This window comes from Primulina eburnea, chromosome 1, assembly GCF_022965805.1.
Source record: "Primulina eburnea isolate SZY01 chromosome 1, ASM2296580v1, whole genome shotgun sequence".
NCBI classification, from domain to species: Eukaryota; Viridiplantae; Streptophyta; class Magnoliopsida; order Lamiales; family Gesneriaceae; genus Primulina; species Primulina eburnea.
In genome coordinates this window covers 7035135-7053886 of record NC_133101.1, presented here as the reverse complement: position 1 = coordinate 7053886, position 18752 = coordinate 7035135, and the positions used below count along the sequence as shown (strand labels likewise).

General features: G+C 33.2%; 1 protein-coding gene across 1 annotated transcript; it reads right to left on the bottom strand.

The window, feature by feature from the left end:
* Positions 1 to 14365: 14365 nt before the first annotated feature.
* On the bottom strand, positions 14366 to 14944 carry LOC140803180 (dirigent protein 22-like). The gene has a single exon (XM_073158900.1). It carries the CDS (start codon positions 14942 to 14944, stop codon positions 14366 to 14368), a length of 579 nt encoding a protein of 192 aa, XP_073015001.1.
* Positions 14945 to 18752: the final 3808 nt, after the last annotated feature.

Here is an 18752-nt window from a genome sequence, read left to right as displayed (position 1 = left end):
CGACCGATTGCTTGGGAACCTGGATCAGGTTCCGCGGTTATCAAGTCATCCGACATAAATAGTTGCCCGAAGGATGTCGGTGAAGTTGAAGTGATGTTAGATCTGGCTATTTCATGAACTGTTTGTCCCGGACCACCTAAAACATCTTGAACGTACACCTGAATAATAGTAGTTTTCGGCAACGTAGGCCAAATCTTTATGTTTCGAAACCATGTATCTACGTGTTGATGGCCTTGGCTTGATACTACAATCACATGAACCAAAGAGCAGAGAATAAACAGTTTACTTACCTTGAAGTTTGCCATCGCTTACTTATTTGGTTGTCTTTTGAAGATAATTCATTAGCTAAGTTGTGCTAAGGAATATATATATATATATATATATATATATATATATATATATATATATATATAAACATAGGTAGTGTAGTTTAGAAGATTTTTTTTCCAAGTCATGTGTATTTGGTAACATTATAAAGACCATATATAAAGTGTTACGTAATATGCCATATATCACACACAATATAATTTGTGTATTTTGAAATTGTTTTGGTATCAGTTGTTGTCATAGTATTATCAAATTATTTTGAAGCTTTTAAACCAATTTTTAGATTTTTTTCACACACTCGCACATGCTTAATTAATGCCTTAAAATTGTATATGTGTGAATTAAGGGAAATAAATATAATTTTTTTTAAAAAAATATTCTTTGATACATAATTGTGTAATTTGTGTTTGAAATTAGTATGATATTGTTAATTTGACAAATTGCTATATCTTACATATATCGAACAACATTGCTACAATCGTTGCCATGCATGTTTCTTCAAAAGTAAGTAACATACAAGGTATATTTGAAAATAGCATAACCAGTTGCATTGAAATCCATATAAGTGGTGGATACAGCAATGCCTCGCGCCAACCGAAAAACTCCTGTACCTCCAACAATAGATAATTCTCTAGCAGCATTCTGTATGGGATTCCGTCCAAACACAGAGATCGTACTACCATCATATGGACCTCCTCTGAAGTAAAAATTGACACTTACGTACACAACTAACTCATTCAGGTCGGAAAAACCAACCAACCCTTGCGCACGACCGAGCGGCTGGGAACTTGGATCAGGTCCAGCAGTAAGCAAGTCATCGGACATAAATAATTGTCCGAAGACTCCGAAGGATGTTTCTGAACTGATGTTAGATCTCGCTATTTCATAAACGGTCTGTCCAGGACCACCTAAAACGTCTTGAACGTACACCTGAATGATCTCAGTTTTCGGCACTAGCTTGTTCTTCTTCAGATTTTGGAACCATTTATCTACCGGTTGAGGACCTTGGCTCGATGCCACAATCGCAGGAATAACAGAGTAAAGGATGAACATTAGAATCACTTTAAACTTTGCCATCTCTCTTAATTATTTTGTTATCTTCTAAAAGATAACATCTGCAAGATCATGAATTTATATAAGCTAGCTTGGTTATGCCAAGGAATTATGCAAATCAAGTAATCAAATTTTCTTTTTTATTCACCAAGGACATGATTGGTACGTATTAATTAATAATATATATATTTATTAATCTTGACTTCAGTGCCACTGTTAGGTTTGAGTAGGTCTCCCCATTAAATTTAATCATGTGGGATTTGTATGTATATAATTAAATAATTGATGTGGTCTTTTTGTTTTTCGATAATTTGTATGTGATACACTCAATTTTTTTTAATTTTAATTATTTTTCTGTCGTGACACTTACATGACACATTAAGAGATGTTTATGTTCTTAAAATCTTAAAATCATAACATTAATCAACAATTAAGATAAAATCATAAGAAATCCCAAATTTAACATAACAAAATCCGAAGCAAATACATCGCAAAATATACCATATTCAAAGTTAAATTTATTACATGTAGATGATGTATTGACGGTTTTAACTTGTTTTATTTAAAATCCATTATTTCATGTTTTATTAAACGACGACAGTGCTACAAGCATAGCCGTGCTTAAACATAAGTCACATAGAACGTATATTTGAAAATAGCATAACCAGTTGCGTTGATGTTCATGTACGTGGTGGCTACAACGATACCTCGCGCCATCCGAAAAGCTCCGGCACCTCCAACAATAGATAATTCTCGAGCGTTACTCAACAATGGATCCCGTCCTAACACAGATATCACACTACCATTATACGGACCTCCTTGGAAGAGAAAGTTACCACTCAAGTATAATGCTGGCTGATTCAGGTCGGCATAACCAATCAACCCTTGCGCACGGCCAACTGCTTGGGAATTTGGATCAGGTCCCACGGTCAATAAGTCATCTGCCATAAAAAGTTTCCCGAAGGATGTCGGGGAAGTCGATGTGATGCTAGACCTGGCTATTTCATAATCTGTTTGTTTAGGACCGGCGAAAACATCTTGGCCATACACTGCAATGACCGCGGTTTTGGGCACGTTGTTTATGTTTTGAAACCATGTCTCTACCGGCTGAGGCCCTGACTGGCATGATACCAAAATCACATGAATAAATGAGCAAAGGATAAACAGTTTGCTTACGTTAAACTGTGCCATCACTCTCTTCGGTATCTTTTAGTAGATAATATCTAAGATTTTATGTAAGATACATTGTGGAGGATGAAGAATATATATATATAGATTTAAGTTCAGTGTACTTTGGAATAGGCAATATAAGGCAATCATCTGTTTCTTTTTGATGTTTCATTTCTATTTTCTAAATATTAATTTCTTGATTATTTTTATTTTTTTATAATCCCTTTTACTATAATACCGATACCGATATAATTAATTATATTTCATCCATCCCAATTATCTGTGCTTCCTTTCATTTTTCCATTGTCCAAAATATATAGTTCTGATTCTATATTCAGTAGCAATATTTTTTTTTCTAATACACCCTTATTAATTTACTACGTTTTGGAAAACCTGAAGCAAGTTTTAAAATCAAGGGTAAGATATAAATTTTATCTGCAGCTTTTTTAAATATTTTTTAAACCTGTATGAAAAACAAATAAACTTTATATATATATATATATATATATATATATATATATATATATATATATATATATATATTAATGTTTGCTATTTAAAATTGTGATGTTTACCAGCGTCTTCGTTGTACTTTGCCGTTTAAATATTGGCATGGAGGACAACCTAGCTTGTTGGAATGATGCTTATATATGGATCATAGGGGTGGTGGAATGTTGGTCGAATTTGACGAAATGATTTAATATAATTTGAGGAGTATAATATATAAATATTATATTAATTTTTTTCTTAAAAAATATTTATTTATTTTTTATTACAATGTTATCATGGATAGATTTTTCATAAAAATTCTTGTAAAACAGTCTCACGGATCAATTTCGTAAGTCGAATATCGTATTTTGGTCATCCATGAAAAAGTATTATTTTTTATTGTGAATATCGGTAGAGTTAACACATCTCAAAAATAAAAATTCGTGAGATCGTCTCACAAAAGACTCACTCTAAATTTTTTGTTCAATTCATGGACAATATTTATTTGATATATATGTATGCATATTAAAATATATTTTAAGGAATAATATATATATTTCCACAATTGTATGTAATATATGGTAAATAATTATGTCCATGATAAATTACGGTTTTAAAAACAATATTTTTGAGTTCTAAAATTATCTAATAATTTGTTACAAAATAAATTTAAACATAATAAAACTATATAAATAATAATTTTTTATAATATCAATTACATTGTTTATTGAGTCTTATTTCATTGTTATACTGGTCAGTGAGTAATAGAATATTTGAATAATAATTTAAAAAAAAAAATGGAAAAACGTTGGGTACTAAAACTAGTACATAAAGTACAATCGATTCATTGATTTTTAACAGATAGCTGAAGTATATTAGACTTTTCCTGAGTGTGTTATTGGTGATATGGTACAGAGGCATGCACGCTATATACTATAGTATTAGATGTATAGCACACTTAACGTGTCTAAAATTAACAATTGTTCGGTATTAGTCTTTCGTATCACTTAATTAATATAATAATAAATAATCATAATATTAAACTGTAAATCATAAATTTTATAAAGAAAATTTTACTGTCAGCCTGAATGATTTCTTCGGTAAAATTCTGTGTGGATATTGTCCAGGTCCGTGTTCCTGATTAGCGTTTAATGACTAAACAACCAAGATTCGTTAATGTAAACAGCGAATTGAAAGCGATTAAAAATTTTCATTTTGGGCAAATAGAAATGTCGGCATAACCTTCCCGTAAGTAGGACATCCCAAAAATTTCCAAACAACAAAAAACAAAATTTATATACTCGAAATAAAGTCATAACATCAATTCACAAACCTACGGTCGCACTGATCAGGACTAACAATGCATATCAGACAAGGCTTGATCACACAATTATCAATCCAAAACATCGTAAAAATAATAGTACAGATACACATGACATTCTCTGACAAAAGCATGACTCGATAATATAACACACACACACAGATATATATATATATATATATATATATATATATATATAAATATATATAAATATATATATATCTCTTGGAACTCTCGATCGACAACTCAACTATTGGATATCGCTACCTGACGCTTCACCAGACGCGTCAAAGCTTTTTGGATAACCTGCTATGGCATCAAAAACATTCACAACATAAAAAAAAAGAAAATAAAAAATAGGGTCAGACTTCAGTACGACGAACCAGTAAATTATGACAAATATAACTGAGATAAATAAAATCAAGTAAAATGCAATGCAATGCGTGTCGGTAACAACGAAAAACGGATACCAAAATAGAGTCTAAATGAAATGCATCGGCAACAGGAACAGTGGCCACCCATGTCAAGAATGCATCCACGAAACATCAAGCATATGTTCTTCCATGCACGTAGCATCGAGAGTCTGGTAGTGACCTGGTCAATCCTCGTGCAGTCATCAGGAGCAGGGGCGGATTTACAGTAAGGCCCATGAGAGTCATGGCCCCCCAACTTTTTCAAATTTTTTAGTTGATATTAATTTTGAAAATATATATATATATATATATATATATAAATGAATGACCCACCACAATAAATTAAAAAGCTTGTATCTTCATGGCAAGATAAGAGTTTCTACAATTGTAAACCCAGATTCGAATCTTAGATTTTTTTTTCATTTTTAATTAATAATTGATTTACATTTAATTTTTTAATACTTTGTTACTTTTAAATTTATCGTCTATGAAAAGTCTTTTCTACTATTAAGTGATGAGTCTGCTGGCTCTTCCAGTTTTTATCGTTACTACAGAACGGTCATTCTCAACTATGAATATCGTCAAAACTAGGATTCAGAGCAAAATGAATGATGATTTTCTCTCGGATGAATTGATGCTATTTATTTAAAGAGAAATTGCTTAAAATTTATTGAAGAGTTTGAAAATTTTAAGAAATGTCGAATTCTCTTTAGTTAAATTTTTTTTTTTTTTAAAACGTATTGTTATGTTTAGTTGAACCTATGTAATATTTGTCTTTCCTCTTTTAACATTTTGTCAGTATTTTATAAGCGACCCCCACAAAGTCGAAATTCTAGATATGTCCCTGATCACGAGTGTGCTAATCATACTACTCGCTATATCGATGAGATGTCAGGAGTGATTTAATCATATCACTCACTCCATAGATGACTCAACAGCTCAATTGATCGATAATGGTAGCAATCAACAGAGTCAAGGCTCGAAATGCTATGCACTAATAGTATCAACTCAATTAAGTGCATGAATCCAATCACGTTATTCACAGAAGTACATAAGACACGCCACAATTCACTTCCAAAATATTTAATGTCATTTCACATAATTATAGACGTCATAATGAAACAGTTCATGTTTACCTCAACTGAACACCTAATTTACAACTGAAACATCTTAAGGATTTCTCGAATTCCGATCATGTGGCAAATAATGTATTTAATATCAAGTTCCATTTATTTTTTCCAATATTTGAAAATTTAGCCTAAAATTCCAAAGTCCGTTATTTGGGCTTTACAATTTCTAAAATTAATATAGATAATTCTATAGCATCAAAACATCTAATTATTGGTCATTAAAATTCGAAAATCCATTTTAAAATTCTGAATTTTTGAAAATATAGATAACTTTAATCGGTTCAATTCTTATACATATAATCAATAATTTTAGAGTCCAACCCATATTCTCTAAAGTCCAGCCCAATTTTAAGTAAGTTTTTGAAAAAATAATAACAAAGAAGGAAACGTGAAACTTTTTTTCTCTATCTCCATATTCATCTGTCGAAGCTTTTCTTTTCAACAAACTTCATCCGTCGATTGTGGCCGCTCCGCTTGCCCAAAAATTAAAGTAATTAAATACATATTCGGAAAGCTTTCGACAAAGGCTATCCATTGATACCCATTTTGTAAAGTTTTTCCACAACCCTGTTCGAACCCTTCGACCGTGGCTCATTCGAATTTTTTTATCTACGCCTCAGTTTCGTGTTCTTTAGAGCTTGGACAACTGATTTTATAGTTGTGCTCGAAATTTGAAGTGTTTGAGGTAAAAATTAGATTTTAGGGTTTCGAATTTTGGGTATTTTTATTCATTGAATTCCAACAATTGATATTTATTATATCTTAAGGATTTCTTGAAAAATCCGATCATATGGCAAATAATGCATTTAATATCAAGTTCCATTTATTTTTTTCAAATATTCGACAATTTAGTCTAAAATTCCAAAAGTCCATTATTTAGGCTTTACAATTTCTAAAATAAATATATAACAATTCTATAACATCTAAACATCTAATTATTGAACACTAAAATTCGAAAACCCGATTTAATATTCTGAATTTTTTAAATTATTCACAAATAAATTCCGAAAATCTGATATATACTTCTAATCGATTCAATCATTATACATATAATCAATAATGTTAGAGCCCAGGTCTAGCTGCTGTTGGTTGGCTGAGTCACCATGATTTACCTCTAAAGCCCAGCCTAATTTTAAAGTATGTTTTTTGAAAAAAATTATTAATAACAAAGAAGAAAACGTGTATCTTCTTTTCTCTCTCCCCGTATTCATCTACCGAAGCTTTTCTCTTCAACAAACTTCATCCGCCGCTTGTGGCCGCTCCGCTAGCTTGCCCAAAATTAAAGTGAATACATATTCGAAAAGCTCTCGACAAGGGCTATCCATTGATACCCATTTTGAAAGGTTTTTACACAACCATGTTCGAACCCTTCGACCGTGGCTCGTTCGACTTTTTTCTCTTCGCCTCGGTTTCGTGTCTTTAGAGCTTGGACAACTGATTTTATAGTAGTACTTGAAATTTGAAGTGTTTGATGTAAAAATTCAGATTTTAGGGTTTCGAATTTTGGATATTTTGATTCATTGAATTTCAACAACTGATATTTATTATATTGTTGATTGTAACGAGAATTAAGCCAATTAGAGGTATCCATCAAATTTTCAAAATTTATTTGGACATAATGTCGAAAATTCAGAATTTTATAATTGGGTTTTCGAATTTTAGTATTTAATAATTAGGTGTTTAGATGCTATAGAATTGTCGTTTATTAATTTTTCGAAATTTTAAAACCTAGATTATGGACTTTTAGAATTTTAGGCTAAATTGTCAAATATTGGAAAAAATAAATGGAACTTAATATGAAATGTATTTTTTGTTATAGGATCGGATTCTTCGAGAAATCCTTAAGATATTTCAGTGGTAAATTAGGTGTTCAGTTGAACTACGCATGAACTGTTTTATTATGATGTCTGTAATGATGTGGAATGGCATAAAGTACGTATTTTGTAATGGGTTGTGGTGTGTCTTATATGCTTCTGTGAATAACGTTGTAACGCCCCGAAAATTTAAAGATCCACGCAAACCACATGCATGTAATTATTAAATTATCTTGTATTTAATTATTTGTTTTAATTGAATTAATTAATTATTTTTGTGAATATTCGCATGTTTAAATTTTATTTTCTACATGATTACATTAAATGTATTTTTAAAAGTTATTCGAGTTGCGATCGAGGAACGGAGACCAATGGCTGAAAAAATAGAAAAGTGTTTTTATTAAATAATTGTTTTTAATTATTTAAAATATGGGTGATGCTTTTTCTTATTTTTTAACAATAAGAGGTTTCGAGGTGATTTTATAGGTCGGGACGTAATTTTTATCGGTGTTGGTTTTTCAACAAAAATTGGAACGTGTTGGCAACCCGGTTAATAAATTCACAGACTTTATTAAACAAAACTATTTTTAATATTTTAATTAAACACTAATGGGCTAATTGGGACTAATTAATATGGTTAATGGGCCTAAGCTAGCAATTAGTGTTTAATTAGGATTCTAACCAATATTTAAAACTAAAACCCAGCCATTAAACCTACAACTACACGCCCCCTTCCCCAACAAATTCAGAATTCTTTTCCTCCCAATTTCTACACGGCACACACATCACAAATTTAAGAGAAAAGTTTGAAGGTTTCTTCAAGGAAATTCAAGTCCATGATCGTTCGTCGTCGTTCTTCGCAAATCGTCTACGTTTTTATCGTGTCTTTAATACGCAAAGGCACGACATATTCTCCCTTTACTCATCATCACACCATATTATGTAATTGTTTATGATTTTGCATGAAAACAAGTCACACAAGTTCTATTTTCGTAACTATGTGCATACATGCTTTAAACTTGTGTTTTTAATTCCAAAAATCATGTTTTTATGTGTGTAAAAGGGCTGCCATGATTAGGACTTGATCAAGCATGAATTTACACAAGTTTAGGGTCATAAAACTCAACCAAAAAAACTGCAACATGAAAAGAAACAAGCTGGAACTGTGGGCAGCAACAGGAGAAAGAAACGTAGGATTGCTTGGCTTGTTCTTAATGCTTTGGTTCGGTTATTATGCATGGGACTTGGGGGCTCGGCCAGGTCTCGTCCAGGGTCATGCTGGTCTTGGTCTAGGGCTGGGTTGGGTCCTAGGGTGGCTAGGGTTTGAGCTTGGGGCTGGGGAAGAGTCCACGAGAAGTGGGACTCTCCCCCAAGGTGTTGTGCGCTGCTGGGCTGAGAAGAGGGGTTGCGGATGGCCTGGGCACGAGCCAGGCTGGTCCATCAGGGTCCTATGGTAATGGGTAGGGGTCAGGCTAGGGGCTGGAGTGGTTGGGCTCGACGTGGCTCGAGCCATAAGAAGAAACGCAGGATCATGCATGAGAGAAGCAAGGATAGGCTGCTGTTGGTTCAGGATCTTCGCTGCTTGGGCCCAGGGGCTGGGCTGGTCCGGGCTGGGTCTGGGCTTGGTCTAGGGATGGTCAGGGTTAGGTAGGTTCGGTGGTGGCTCGGCTGGAGGTGTCCTAGGTTGGCTAGGAGTCCTTATGTGCTTAGGAGTCTCACACACACACATATGCAGATTTTGGGTCAAGTTCCAGGAGATTTTTGAGCGGTCCAGGGTTGGCGTTTCGGGCTGGGCTTGGTCAGGAGGGTCCCTAGATGGGTTGGCTAGGTTTTGGTTTAAGGTGGCTCGGGCGTGGCTCGAGTAAATTAGGAGATGGCTCGGTATGTTCGGTAGGGTGTCAAAAACGAAAATAATAGAGCTATAATTAAATCCAAGGGTCCTTGGAAGGATAGAATAAATCATAAAAATGTTATATTTAAAATTTGGGATCAAAATAACGAGTTTTGGATTTAATCGTCTTACGAAACGCTAATTAACGAGTTAATAAAACGCCTAGTTTTATGCTTTATAAAATTATAAAAATTAAGTTTAAGCTTAAATAATTATTATAAGCCTAAGTTTTTACTTTGAGAATTTTATATTAAGGTTTGGTTTAATTACGTCTTATTTAAATATTAATTTAAAATCCTCGATTTAAGCTAAATAAAAATATGAGAAAATTCATGTAAGCTTAAATAATTATTTGGGACATGTTAGAGTCAATGAAATTAAGAAAACATCAAAAACGTGAAATTTCACGTCCAGGGGTAAAACGGTCTTTTTACACCTAAAAATAGTAAACGTCATGGCAGTGCCCTATTTGCTGTTGAATATGCTAATATGATTATTTCACATGCTTATGAATTTTTATATGTTGATATATGATTTTTAAAATGTTCATGGATGTTTATGATTTTTAATATGTTAAGTTATGATTTTTTATGATTTAAATTAGACATGATATGTTGCATGCTTGGTTTCAAAATAAAAATGATATTATGCATGTTTTTATTAAGTGATGATAACCTGTTGAAGGATGTGAATGGATTGTGACTACAAAATATGTTTGAAATATCGTGAGGGTTATGGTCCCAGTGGGAGCCCGACGATCGTGTTTCCTTGGATACGGATACGAATACGAATATGAATACGAATATGTTAATACGTTGGCCAGGGCCCAGTTGACCAGTGAGAGTGTTGCTGTTGTCCCCCGCCGCCCAGTACTGTGGTTCTTTTAGATGGATCCATCACCCAATATTATCAAGAATACGAGTCACAATCACGGTCTGAATTCAACATACATGAACATGAATATGAATATGAATATGAGGACATGAATATATTGATATGAATATGGATATGAATATGAATATGTTTATGTTTATATGAAAATGTTTATGCATAAGATTATGAAAATGTTTTTATTTAAAAGTTTTATGCATCATAGAAATGTTTACGAAAATGTTTATGTTTATACATTTTCATGAAAACGATATTTTAAGTACAAGTATTTTTCACTGTTATATGTTAACTGTATTACGTATTACTCGTTAGCAAGAATATGACGTCGGTGAGTCTTTAGACTCACAGGTGTGATTGATGCGGGTGATATTGATTTTGAATATGACAATGGAGGTCTTGATGGTTGACTTTGCTGGACTGAAGGTGCACATAACCCGAGGACCGACGCTAGTTTTCCGCACTAGTTATTATTTATGATTTTAAGTAATGTTAAAGATATTTTTACGTCTTTTATTTATGTTATGAGAGATTTTTGAGAGGTTATAGTATGGATTATACTTTTCAAATAATGTTTTTATGTTGGTAAAATGTTTGACGATTTTATGCTTTAAAATATTTTCCTTTGAATTTTTAAATGGCAGTTGGAAATTTATTCTTTAAAATGATGTCAAAAATATTTTAAAGTTCGGCCAATACTAAGTGAGGTTTTTTAAAAAAATTCTAGCACGTTTTAAGAAAACGAATAGCGGAAGTTTCAAACGTGATTGCATTCACGCATTTATTTGAGTTGATAATATTCATGCATGGAATTTCTAGCCTTGACTCCGTTGATTGCTATCATTATTGATTTATTATGATGTTGAGTCATCTATGGAGCCAGTGATAAGATTAGATCACTCTTATATATAGTACATATATGTGTGTATTATATCATCGAGTCATACTTTTGCGAGGGAATGTGTAACGCTCCAGATTCGACGACTGTCTTCACTGTATCAAGACGGGTCTATCCAGCATTCTTATGTCTCACTCACACGCACCCGGGAAAACTTCCCAGTAGGTCACCCATCCCAAAATTATCTCAAGTCAAGCATGCTTAACTTTAGAGTTCTTATGTGATGAGCTACCGAAAAGAAGATGCACCTTCGTGATATGAGTAGTACAAATCAAATCTTTTAAGCCCTCTTTAACTGTACAGTGAATTACATTGAACAGTCTCGGAATCCCTCTCATTCTCGTGTGGGTCGGTTCAGTCATGTTCCCTCTACCTAGAAGCCTGCCAGGAGCCGCTCATTGTATGTGCAACTGATGGCACCGGCGATCACCCCCCGCCCTCTTCGGCCCCGGACCTCACATGCCCACCAGCTTCCGCTTGGTTCGTCTCCGAACCACACCGTACTAAGAGAGGTCGGCTCTGATACCACTTGTAACGCCCCAGATTCGACGACTGTACTTACTGTATCAAGACGGGTCTTTCCGGCGTGCTTATGTCCTCCCTCACACGCACCCTGGGAAACTTTCTAGGAGGTCACGCATCCCAAAATTGCCCTAAGTCAAGCACGCTTAACTTTAGAGTTCTTATGTGATGAGCTACCGAAAAAAAGATGCACATTCGTCATATGAGTAGTACAAATCAAATCTTTTAAGCCATCTTCAACTGTACAGTCCATTACATTGAACAGTCTCAGAATCCCTCTCATTCCCGTGTGGGTCGGTTCATTCATGTTCCCTCCACCTAGAAGCCTGCAGGAGCCTCTCATTGTACATGCAACTAATGGCACCAGCGATCACCCCCCGCCCTCTTCGGCCCCGGGCCTCACAGAATGCCTGTGTAGCTGTACTGTTATTTTTACGAGATTGGATTGATAGTTGTGTGATCGAGCCTTGTAAGTTCTGCATGTGTTAGTACTGGCCATTGCGTCTGTTGGTTTGTGAATTGATGTTATTTCTTTATTTCGATATCCAAATGATGTTTGTGTTGTTTGAAAATTTTTGGAATGTCCAACTTACGGGGAGGTCACGTCGAAATTTCTATTGGCCCAAAAGGAAAAATTTTATTCGCTTTCGATGTTTATATTAATGTATCTTGTTTGTTTGATTATTAAACACTAATCAGAAGCACGGGCCCCCACAAATAATATAACACATATCAATATTGGTACCACATTTAACCCAAAAAAATACAGTAACCTTGAACAATTTATGGAATCGTGATTTATACCTTAATATATATATATCAAAATGAAGCATGTGACATGGGGAACAAAACCCCTCAATCAATTTCCGAATTCCGACGACGTACGACGGCAATTCGACTATGAAAGCGATGGCGGATTTGTCGAAAAATATCAGAAACCCTTCAATATCGGTACTAAAATGTAGCTTTGGTCACGAGCTTTCCGAATATGTATTTACTTTAATTTTTCGACAACCGGTGGCGGAGATACAACCGGTCAAAGGAGGCGAAATTGGTTGAAGAAGAACTCTCGGGAAGTTGTTGAGGAAAGAGCGAAAGGAAAGTGTTTATGTCTTCACTCTCACGTATTCTGAGAAACTTCCCAGGGATCATCCATCCCAAAATTATCACAAGTCAAGTGTACGCTTAACTTCAAAGTTTTTATGTGATGAACTCCTGAAAAGAAGATTCGCCTTCTTAATATGACCATTACATATTAAATCTTTTAATCTCTCCTCGACTGCACAATCTAATACCTGAACCGATTTTTTTGGAATCTCTCTCATTTAGGTGTAAGATCAATTCATTCACATTCCTTTCGCCTAGAACCCTGCCAAGAGCTGCTTATTATCTGTGCAACTTCATGACACCTGCGATCAACCCCGGCCCCACCGTCTTCGGCCCTAGGCGTCACAAGTAGTCCATAGGTACTATACATATCAGAACTAAACGTGATTAGTTATATGTTAGTGCTCTGAAAATTTAGGGTCCTGAGTCTTGATCATTGCAAAATCTTCAAAGCAAATAATTATGAAATTTATAGTTAACATAGATATAATGATATAATAGTCAGACTTAGGAAAGCCATTCGGAGCAGTCATATTGTCCTGGATAATAGAAAAACAACATATTTAACTTCGTGGATGGCGGGAACATGACCAATATCCGAACCATAATCTGCAGAAAGACGATGTTTTCTAACCATATTCTGGAAAAGTTTTAGATTATATGTTCCGATCCCCTTCTTTCAACCATTTACACACGACTTTTTGTTTGGAAATCAATATTTCCATACCAGCACACTAGCTAGCTAGATTAGCATGACATCTGGAAAGAACAATCTTATTATTGTCATAGGGGCTGATTACCACCCTAATCGAGTTTTGTGACAGCTGATTCAGTGGCTTTTCGTGGTACGTATACCATATGTGATTTAATTTATCGGTTAGCTTAGCTAACAAATTCATCACAATGTGTTCCATGTGTCACAATCGAGAAGATACGTATAAGACCCAAATTTATTCATGCATTACTTTATTTTTTCTTTCATTCAAGTGAATACGGATTTTTTAATCATGCATTATTTTTTTAAATCCAAATTTATTTTTGTGTATCTATTCACACTGTAGTTTTTGGGTATATATTCCTTCGACAACCTTACACGGGTGATGATCATGTGAATAGATAACTATTTATTCATTAGACTGTTGACGAATATAAAAAATTGTAATAAGGAACACATGAGTAAAATATATAAAGAGATTGTAATATATAAATAAGTAAATAACTTCACAATATGCGATATAATTTTCCTTGTGTAGAAGGAAATTAAAACAAAAACCCAATTATTGAAAATCAATCATTTTGCTATATCGAACAACATTGCTACAATCGTTCCATGCATGTTTCTTCAAAAGTAAGTAACGTATAAGGTATATCTGAAAATAGCATAACCAGTTGCATTGAAATCCATATAAGTGGTGGATACAGCAATGCCTCGCGCCAGCCGAAAAACTCCTGTACCTCCAACAATAGATAATTCTCTAGCAGCATTCTGTATGGGATTCCGTCCAAACACAGAGATCGTACTACCATCATATGGACCTCCTCTGAAGTAAAAATTGGCACTAACGTACACAACTAACTCATTCAGGTCGGAAAAACCAACCAACCCTTGCGCACGACCGAGCGGCTGGGAACTTGGATCCGGTCCAGCAGTAAGCAAGTCATCGGACATAAATAACTGTCCGAAGACTCCGAAGGATGTTTCTGAACTGATGTTCGATCTCGCTATTTCATAAACGGTCTGTCCAGGACCACCTAAAACGTCTTGAACGTACACCTGAATGATCTCAGTTTTCGGCACTAGCTTGTTCTTCTTCAGATTTTGGAACCATTTATCTACCGGTTGAGGACCTTGGCTCGATGCCACAATCGCAGGAATAACAGAGTAAAGGATGAACATTAGAATCACTTTAAACTTTGCCATCTCTCTTAATTATTTTGTTATCTTCTAAAAGATAACATCTGCACGATCATGAATTTATATAAGCTAGCTTGGTTATGCTAAAGGAATTATGCAAACCAAGTAATCGAATTTTCTTTTTTATTCACAAAGGACATGATTGGTATGTATGAATGGAATCAACCTTGGGATGGAGTAGAGATGCGAACGAGATGATAGTTATATTTCATTTGATTGATACCCGAAAAAAAAATGTAATGGAGTGAAATTAATTTTAATATTCAAATTTTTTATTTAAAAAGTCAAAATTATAGCTTAGCTCAAAAAATATCATTATTATTGTTATTAATATTATTATTATTTTTTGGTCAAAATACTGGAAAATTTTAATAAAATAATTTTGCCAAAATACTGGAAAAAATTTAATAAAATATTTTTTCGCATGTTCTGTGTGCTTTGCCTTCTTAAAAAAGGTATCCAAGACAACCTAATATTACGCATAATTGAGGCGGTGGAGACGGAGACTTTGAGGAAATATTAATTTATAATATTGTTCAAAGGGATATTTTTTATATTTTAAGAATATTAATTTACATAAATTTGTATTTGTATTTTATTTTTTTTTTGCAATTTCATTGTGATGATTAGGGATGGCAACTTTCTCAACGGGTTTGGAGCCCCGCGGGGAAAACCCGAAACGGGGATGGTGATCCCCGATTTTTTTGGGTTTGGGTTCGGGGATGAGGATTTTTTTTAAATCCCCGATGTAGTTCGGGACGGGTATGGGATTACTATCCACATCCCCGAAATCCCCGAACCCGCCCCGAAAATAATATCAGTAATAAAATAATCGTATTATTAACATTAATAATATAATAATATTATTATTTTTAAAAATATTAATAATCTTATTATTATTAATATTGATATTGATATTAATATTAATATTATCTTTAATAACTATAGATAATAATAACTTTTGATTTGAGAAAATATCTGAATTCGTCATCGTCTTGCCATATTAATATTTTTGAAATGGAGATGGTGACGGGGATGGGAAGTTGATCCCCGAAGTTTCGTGTTTGGAGATTCCCCGAACCCGAAAAAACGGGGATCGGGGCGGGGATGGGGTGGGGATGGAATTCGAGGATGGGGATGGTAATGACAAACCGACCCCGTCCCGGCCCATTGCCATCCCTAGTGATGATAGCTACTGCCTTCCACGCTACCAACATTTTTTCCGTCGACCACGCACACATTATGATTGCTATTGCATATCAACTTTCAATTTTATTCTCGACACATAAAATTTTTTTACCATGTAATTGTATAAGTTATAACATAAAAATTCATATGAGACCGTTACTTGCATATTAAATAGTTATAAAAAATGTCTTATATCAAAACTTTGGAAAAAATCAATATTTTAAGAAATGTGGTGAGCATGGCTATTTATTAAATTCAAAGAAGTATTTTTTATTGCATCAATTTTCAAACAACGACTTATTGTTTGATAATTGATACTTTGATGATTCCGTGTTAATTAATCAGTAGTTTCGAATAAATTGTTATATTTGACATTCGAATTTCAAGAGTTGAAAGTATCAAATTGTTATATTACGTCGAATTAATGAACAAATGGTGGCTAAATACTATATAGTTATTAGTCTTCACATTTTAATATTGAAATACTATTTGCACGTCATTTTTTCGTTGGTTGCACTCAATTATTATTTTGACAATAACATCACGACCTCATTTATTATTTTATTGTCTTTACTTATTTCATTTTAACAACAAAAAATCATTTTTAAAGTAATAATATTAAATTTCATAAAATATCATTTGTATATTTTTAATATCTTATGAAAACCAGGAAAAAAAGACTACAAATTTGAAAAAAAAAAAAAAAGGAAAAAAAAGCGGAATAACACTTGTCAGCGTATATATAATTACATGGTGCTCTTTGACAAACGAAACATATCCATTAATGATGTATTAAATTAAATAAACTTTTAAATTCTTTGTCAAAGTATTTTGTTCCACGATTCAGAAGTAATCGGTAAGGCATTCTAATGTATTAAATTAGTTAGTCAACACGTATTAAATGTAGGTTACTTCTTCAATATGAATATTCTCTTTTTTTATTACTTACATTAAATTAAATATGTTATATTCTATGGATAAATATAAAATAATTTCAAAAAATAAACATAGATATCTTGATATGCATATTTAATTTAATTTGTCATGAGGTTCAACTATCGTATCTTGGCGATATCGTATATTATGATAAATATTTGTAATATTTTTTAAAAAAATTATCGAGTTAATTAAAAGGATAATTAGAAGTTAAAATGGAGATCAGTTTTCGTAAATAATAAAATTAAATATTTTCATTTAAATCTTCGGGTGTACTGTACTATGTTTTATTGTGCTATATGTAAACTCTGGTTGTTTCATTTTATCTAGGCTGGATATTCAACTTTAGATTTGAATATTTAATAAAAAAATAATAATAATAATTGTAAGTTGTGTGTAGGTTTTGCGATTGAATTCATGGTTGACATTAATCATTAATGTACTTGCCAAATTTTTAATTATAATATATACGATCATATAATTAGGAAACATTGTTATTTCCGTCTTCATGTTTCTCTTTTTACAATTTTGATTCTAAGTATTGTCAAAATTAAATCTCAATTTTGTATCTTTCAACTTTTAAATTTTGAGTCTTTTTTACTTGGGAGAACTAAAGTGACAATGCACGTGTAGGTGTCATATTGGAGTTAGGTCACCGTGGTACGTTGGAAAAAAAAATCAAAATTTAGAAATATATATTTTTATTTTAGAATAACAATTTGTTAGTACCTATAGTTTTTTCTATATAATAAATGGTTAATTCTAAAATGTTGAGATAAGTGTACATGAATGATAATAGTACTATAACATGTGAGCTTCTAGGAACTTCTCGTGCACCAAGTGCATCAAGTTATTGACGTTGCAGCGCTTGATCTGATTGGTTAGGTTGAAAATAAAAAAGTGACGTCAAATCTTAACGGAGATAATATTGTCTCTCTTGGGGACATGATTGATGTTAGGAAAAGTGTAAGACTGATCTATAAAAAAATGAGATCATACCAGCAGATATACACACTTCCACAAATTCATGAGCCTAACCCATTAGCACCTAAGTAGGTGAATTCTGAGCTGCCACAAGTACTAAAAAAATAAAGTTACATATTGGCTAACAACTATAACTTTTGACCTAGTGTTAAGCGCTTGATCCTAACAATTAGTATCAGAACGAGGTCATGAGTTCTAGTCTCTTAAAAAACATATTTTTATACTTCTTTGGGAGAAATGTTGGGTTAAGCGTGCATTAATGAGAATAGTAATATGATGAGTGACCTCTTGAGAAGTTTTCATCTGTCAAGCTGCTGACGTTGTGTCGTTTGACCTGGTTTGCTATGTGGGCCATAAAAAAGTGACGTCAGATCTAAATATGTAATATTGTATCTACTAGGTATAGGGTCGGCGGTAGAAAATTGTGAGATTATTCTCTAAGAGATATGAGACAAAACCAACACATAGACACATTATCCTCGGATTCATGGGTCTAACAATCTGACATATTATCATTTTATGTGCATTCTGTGCGGGTCAAGGGTATTAACAAATAAAGTTGCGTTTTAATTAACAGTTATAATTTTTGTCCTAATGATTAGGGTTTGATCCTAACATAAAACTTTATTTTTAAGTTATAATAATATATTCGAAGACATAAATAAAATACAAAAACACCAGAATAAAAAGTCACATAATTCTTAAA